The 7,361-nt window shown below is 39.9% G+C and overlaps 1 protein-coding gene across 1 annotated transcript; it reads left to right on the top strand.

Moving 5' to 3' along the window:
- Positions 1-2,232: 2,232 nt before the first annotated feature.
- LOC116176191 lies at positions 2,233-5,676 on the top strand. Its single transcript, XM_031494669.1, has 12 exons — positions 2,233-2,362; positions 2,410-2,602; positions 2,650-2,865; positions 2,910-3,116; positions 3,163-3,372; positions 3,421-3,636; positions 3,683-3,889; positions 3,941-4,558; positions 4,612-4,839; positions 4,889-5,131; positions 5,180-5,389; positions 5,444-5,676. The coding sequence occupies exons 1-12, from the start codon at positions 2,360-2,362 to the stop codon at positions 5,674-5,676; spliced, it is 2,784 nt and encodes a 927-aa protein (XP_031350529.1). The 5' UTR covers positions 2,233-2,359.
- Positions 5,677-7,361: the final 1,685 nt, after the last annotated feature.

The raw sequence follows: 7,361 nt of genomic DNA on the forward strand, positions 1-7,361 counted from the left end.
CCCTGATCATTTGCACTATAATTATTATTTCGAAAGTTATTTTTATGTTTATGCTCCGAATGTACCGTATTTACGGCTAGAAATTCACTTTTAGCATCGCGTGAAATCTGTTTATGTTGCACTGCACTACTTTCGATAGCATTACATAACGACACAGCTTTTTCGAGGGTTAGTTTGTCTTCTTGTAATAATTTTTCCTGTGTGCGCGTATCGCGTATTCCGAGCACTATACGGTCAAGAATCATTACGTCTTTTTCTTTAAATTCACAAGAAAGGGATAACTGTTTTAAAGCCGTCACAAACTGATCAAATGTTTCTCCTTGCTGTTGTTCCCGTTTGAAGAACTTAAAATGTTCAAAAATCAAGTTTTTAACCGGCTCGCAATAGTTCCTGAATTTGTCAAGCACGACCGATAATTTTTTGCTGTCATCTTCGCTCTCAAATTCGAATGTATTAAAAATTTCGAGCCCTTCATCGCCCAAGAAATTTAACAGTATTGCTATTGCCACTTTAACATTGTCCACTTTTGCATTTTTTCCACTAGCAAGCATGTACAGATTAAATTTTTGTTCCCATAAGCGCCAATTTGCAGCTAAGTTACCTTTAAAGCTCATTGAACCAGGACATAATGCATCAGACATTTTAGACATTCCTCGAATAAGTAAAACCTTATTTTTGTTTGTTCGTCTTTCTCCAACGTAAACCCGTTAGACCCCGCTTTTTAACAGATTCGTTTACCTAGCACCCAACACGTTTTTTAACGTTCTTTACCGTATGCCACCATGTAATGTTTAGCTAATTATTCGGTAATTCTCAAGAGGCGTTAAATAAAATAAACGTCAATTTGATAGGTACTAAAACGTGAAAATTATCTATTTCGAGAAATGCGACCAAAAGCAAAAGATGCACATGCCCTTTGCTTTCCATAAAGTTGCGCCCAATAGATAACAAATGACACATAGGCATTTTTTCGCTTATTAGCGAAACATAAAGATAGGAAACGTCGTTGTATGTTATATAAAAGAAACGCTACCCATATAAATACAATTCCCCTTTTTAGTTAAATTCCTAGGCGGGATACGATAACTAATGACCGACACTGACAATTTTATTTAAAACAAAGTGTCACTGTTTTGCTCATGTTAAGTCAAGTTAGTGAAAGTGGGGGATATAAAAAAATTCTTGCACTTTTAAAAAAATTCGTCTATTTATCTTTCCGTTTGAGAATACCTTTTGATGGAGTCCCACAAACTTCACATCAACTTGGCGAATTTTTTTCAAATTTCCAATACTATGTAGCGACCGAAACCGGTAAATTTTTTACTACTACCTACTTCTTTTTTCAATATGGACTGATCAACTTTATCAACAGGAATATTTGTCCCTCAAAAAATAGGAGGATCAAGTAAATTTTATTTTTACCATTGAATTCAGGGCAAGAAAGTGAAGTAATCTTACCGCACAAAAGATGTTCGGAAAAATTCTCCATGGGTCGTGCATAGATATAAATAAGTAATACGCTAAATGTACAATTGTTATTAATTTTTGAAAAGATAAGGATTTATTTAGAATCAGTATAAATGTTATACTTTTAATCATTGTAACAGAATTTTAAATGTTAGCTACCATTTTTATGAAAAACATACAATTTTTGTTGTTGTTCACCCTTGTATATAAGTAAAGAAAGATTTATTTTAGGTGTTCGAAGTGCCGGTTTTTTTAGGATCTACCATACCTAAGTGAATTCATTCATGCACATGTACCTAATAACTATAAAAATCTATAAATCAGTAAAAATGATTAGAACAAATCACAAGAAATAATGGGAAATTTAAAAATGTTATAAACAAACAATGCTAATCTAGTCCACTAATTACATGAAAACCACGTAATTTACAGAAGGTGTCATTATAGAAAAATGCAGTAAATGCATTGAATAAATAATTTATTCAACGGTAACAGAAATAGGTATTTGTGCATCTCCAGTCAAATATTGTACAGCTTTTCGATAAACTTGTTTACATAATTAGTCCTTGATCATTATACATGGTCTATTGTGTTTAACAATAAATGAAGAGAATATGCAAAACTGACACATCGTTGGTTTCACTCAAGGAGATCATGTAGCAGTGTGTATTGTTGGTGATCTAACCAATTGCAATAACACTGAAATACAAATTGTCTACAGAGGAGCCTTAAGCTGTAACCACTTTAACGCCTGTTTTAGACGGAAGAAACTCGTACGGAGCCTAATACCGAGACCGTGCAGTGCAAGCCCGGTTGGACCACGTGGATTAATGTAAACTCCAAACCCGGTCCCAAGGACTCTGACTTTGAACCACTGCCAACTTCCATTATAATGGTAGTATTAAGGAACAATTTTGGGTTAGTAATTCAAAATCGTTTCAGGCGGAGTTACCGGGAAGCCGATGCGAATCTGACATGATCGCCGACATCCAATGCAGAACGGTAGACACGCACCTGACTCCAAAAGAAACCGGACTGGATGTCGAATGCAGCTTGGAGCGCGGTTTAGTCTGCACGTCTAGACAGGACGAGGACGAGTGTCCCGATTTTGAAATTCGAGTCAAATGCCAATGCAGTAAGTTCACATGCACATCTCCGTTTCACCTGCTATTCCTATTGCAGAAGAAACGGTGACCGTATCGTGCGATCCATCACAGCCTTTGGAAGCTCACGTTGGCGACTGCTACTTATATCACGGTTGCGACAAAACCGACGACGGAAACTCGCTGGTTGTCAAAACTTGCGGACCAGATTTGATGTTCAATCCCAAGAAGCTCAAGTGCGATTTTCCGTCCAAAGTCATACTCGTTAAACCGGAATGCGAAGTTTCAACTACTGGTAAGGTCGCTTTTACACGGCTTTTTCTCACGCTCCACTTTCAGCCCCAGTTACAACTCCGGCGTGCGACGTACACGGGCCGAATATCGCCGATCCATCCGACTGCTACCTCTATTACCGTTGCGAACAGACGGACAATGGGTACGAGCTTGTGCGAAAAACGTGCTACCCCGACTTTATGTTTAACACGGAAACGCTTCAGTGCGACTTCTCGATGAAAGTCGGCGAGTTGCGACCCGAATGTCACGAGAGTAAGTATGATCGCGAAGTAAGTCGGCGACCAACGGTAGTTTTTAGCCGTTACCGAAGCCTGCGACGTCGGCGAACCCAGCAAACCCCACTCGTCGGACTGTTATCTGTATTACAGCTGCATCGAGAAAGAGAACAAGGGGGCGGAATTAGTCGGACAAAACTGCGGACCGAACTTAATGTTTAATCCCGCAAAGCTGAAATGCGATTTTCCGGAAAACGTCGGCCAAGTTAGACCGGAATGTGTATTCACCATTAGTATGTAATATGAGCGTTGTATTAAGTGAGTGACGCTTGATGTTGTAGAGCCAGCTACCGAAGTGTGTGCAATGGATGAGCCGAATCGTCCACACGCTCACGACTGCTCCGCGTACTACAAATGCGAGAAGACCGAGGAAGGAAACGATCTAGTCGAAAAGATTTGCGAGTCAGGATTGATGTTTAATCCCATCAGTTTGCAATGTGATTCTGAAGAGTCTGTAGGGCAAGTCCGACCGGAGTGTGTTCCTTCAACGACACGTGGTAAGGGTTTCGCTAGCAAATGACGCACTGACACTAGCTGTTTTAGCACCATCGACTACTGTAGCGTGTAACGTTGATGGACCCAATGTGCCAGACCTCACAGACTGTTACAAATTCTACCGATGTGAGGACAGGGAAAGTGGAGTCGAAATGGTTACCAAAACTTGTTACCCCGAGTTTATGTTTGACACTGTCTCGCTAAAATGCGAGTTTCCTGAGCAAGTGGCAGTAGTGAGACCAGAATGTGAGATAGGTAAGTTGCCTTCAACCCTCTCCATCCAAAACTACTCATTTTTTTTAACAGAGGTGCCAATTTCTCCAGTCTGCGACGCATCAGAACCCAATAAGCCTCACCCTTCGGATTGTTTCTTGTATTATCGTTGCGAGGAGAAAGAGGAGGGATCGGTGCTGGTTGGAAGAACATGTGGACCGATGCTGATGTTCAATCCCGCTACTCTTAAATGCGATTCCCCAGGCAACGTTGCTAAGGTCAAACCCGAATGTAAAATCACTAAACCTCAATGTGATATGAACGAACCAAACCGAGCCGACCCCACCGACTGCTATCAGTACCTCAAGTGTGAAGACACGGAGGACGGAATTTTGTTGGTCAAGAAGACTTGCGCCGACGATTTAATGTTCAATCCTGTAAGTTTGGAATGCGATTCCCCGGACAATGTCGCGGAAATCAAACCGGAGTGCGAAATTTGGAGGACAAGGCTGCCAACCACGCAACAATGCGACGTTTCCGAACCCAACAGACCAGGAGCTGATTGTTACACTTACCACCGTTGCGAGGAAAGAGACGGCGTTGCTGTTGAAGTTCAAAAATCATGTAAACCGGAATTCATGTTCAATCCGGAAACGCTGCAGTGCGATTTCCCAGACAACGTTGGTGTAATTAAAGAGGAATGTATAGAAGGTGAAAGCAAAGTTGATCAATCGTATCCTGAACTAACGAGGTATATTTTTCAGTCATTCCAACCGTGAAACCGACATGCGACGTTAGCGTCCCCAATAAACCGCATCCCTCTGATTGTTACCTGTACTACCGTTGCGAAGAGACCGAAACCGGCGGTGAGCTCATTGGAAGGACCTGCGGGCCGATGTTGATGTTCAACTCTGCGAAACTTAAGTGTGATTTCCCCCACAACGTTGCCAAAGTCAGACCCGAATGTGCAGGTGTTACCTCTACAAGCACAGGTAAAACCATCGATTGATATTTTCCGCTTTAAAATTGATTTCTCATTAGAAGCTACCGTGACTGCAATTTGCGAGATGACGGACGCCAAACTGCCACACGTGTCCGACTGCCACATCTACTACGTCTGTGAAGAAACGGAAGTTGGAAATGACTTGGCGCAAAAAACTTGCGGTTCCATGCTGATGTTTAATCCGATGACTTTAAAATGTGATTTCCCATTAGACGTTGCTAAAGTAAGACCGGAATGTGCCGTGATTGAGTCTACCACCGTCACTACTACTGGCGAATCAGGTAGGAACCAAATAGGAAGATTTTTAAACAATTAATATTTGTGTACAGTTGCAACAACCACTTCTCCATTGTGCGATGTCCACGGAGAAAACGAAATGGATCACAGCGACTGTTACAAATACTACCACTGTGAAGAGAGGGAGAATGGCTTGCAGGTCGTTACGAAAACTTGCTACCCAGAATTCATGTTTAATCCGATTACTATGCAATGCGATTTTGCCGAACATGTTTTATTCATCAGACCGGAGTGTCATGATGGTTTGTCAGCATCAGCTGTATGCTTACCAACCTTTAATGACCATTTTCCTACAGAACCAATAGTACACGCCGTGTGTGACACATCTCAGCCAAATAAACCTCATCCTTCGGACTGTTACCTTTACTACCGTTGTGAGGCAACCGCGGATGGAGGCGAACTGACAGGCAGAACTTGTGGTCCAATGTTAATGTTCAACTCCGCAAAACTAAAATGCGATTTCCCTTCAAATGTTGTGAAGATTAGGCCTGAATGCGGTGCTACCGTTACAACAACATCACGTGAGTAAATAAAACTTGTAGAAGTTGTAAGGTAAAAAAAAGTCCAGACTCACACGGCCTCAGCTTGCGTCATTCGCGTTCTGCCTCAAGTCGGTACGCAGCTCGAGCACGAGCGCGAACGAGGCAATCCAACCCTGTGCGTCATGCCTCGTACGGTGTTCTTTTTTTATTTTGCCTTTATTTTTGAGGAGGTGGGTTTTCAGCCAACGCTGCTCTACCAACCCAACCCACCATACATTTACAAATATCCATGTAGTCCAGTCAAATTAGCTCCAAAAGTAGTATAAACTGGATGTTGTCACTTCACTGAACAAAACCAAGCGTATTCTATGTAAAAAAATCCGCTGAATCGGAAAATCATAGTCCCCCCCCGGCCGGAAACGCCCGGAACATATTGTTATAAACAAAAAACGAAGAAAAAATGGGAAAATGTTGTGTGTTTTCACATTTTACTTCGGATATCTCGTTAACTATTGCTCTGAGGGAAAAAATGAATAGAAATGAACTTGTTTAGAATAAAATTTTCTATAAGATACCGGAACGCTAATTTTCAACTGTTATTGTTTTTTAGGGAAAAATGTAAAAACAGTAATCTCTAAAATTAACAGTTTGTTATTACTAAGTAAAATTCATTCGATCTTTTTGAAAATCCGTATTTATAGTAACTACTTTTCATAACAAAATATGACAATATGACAAACCAGATCACCGTAGGTTTCATACTCATTGATTCATTAGATAAACAAGTAGAAAAAGAGATGCTTTGTCTTTCAAACTGGGGGAGTACAAGAGTGTTCTCAATTTTTTTATACATATTATAACCCTAAAACAATCTTTTCAGTAATTGTCCCGATGATTCCTGCAAATCGACGGACGGTGCAATTTTTTTTTCAAAATCCGAAGAATTTTCTTAGTTAACAAATGGAATAACTCCCGAAATATACGTATTTTTTTTAATGTACGGCTTTCCGAGAGCTTTACATTCGCCTATTATAGAGTTATATTTTTTTGGTTATATTTCGGGAGTTATTCCATTTGTTAACTAAGAAAATTCTTCGGATTTTGAAAAAAAAATTGCACAGTCCGTCGATTTGCAGGAATCATCGGGACAATTACTGGAAAAGATTGTTTTAGGGTTATAATATGTATAAAAAAATTGAGAACACTCTTGTACTCCCCCAGTTTGAAAGACAAAGCATCTCTTTTTCTACTTGTTTATCTAATGAATCAATGAGTATGAAACCTACGGTGATCTGGTTTGTCATATTGTCATATTTTGTTATGAAAAGTAGTTACTATAAATACGGATTTTCAAAAAGATCGAATGAATTTTACTTAGTAATAACAAACTGTTAATTTTAGAGATTACTGTTTTTACATTTTTCCCTAAAAAACAATAACAGTTGAAAATTAGCGTTCCGGTATCTTATAGAAAATTTTATTCTAAACAAGTTCATTTCTATTCATTTTTTCCCTCAGAGCAATAGTTAACGAGATATTCGAAGTCAAATGTGAAAAAACACGACATTTTCCCATTTTTTCTTCGTTTTTTGTTTATAACAATATGTTCCGGGCGTTTCCGGCCAGGGGGACTATGATTTTCGGATTCAGCGAATTTTTTTTACATAGGATGCGCTTGGTGTCGTTGAGTGAAGTGACAACATCCAGCCCAAACCGTAATTTGACTGGACTA

Source organism: Photinus pyralis, unplaced genomic scaffold (genome assembly GCF_008802855.1).
Source record: "Photinus pyralis isolate 1611_PpyrPB1 unplaced genomic scaffold, Ppyr1.3 Ppyr1.4_LG7, whole genome shotgun sequence".
NCBI lineage: Eukaryota > Metazoa > Arthropoda > Insecta > Coleoptera > Lampyridae > Photinus > Photinus pyralis.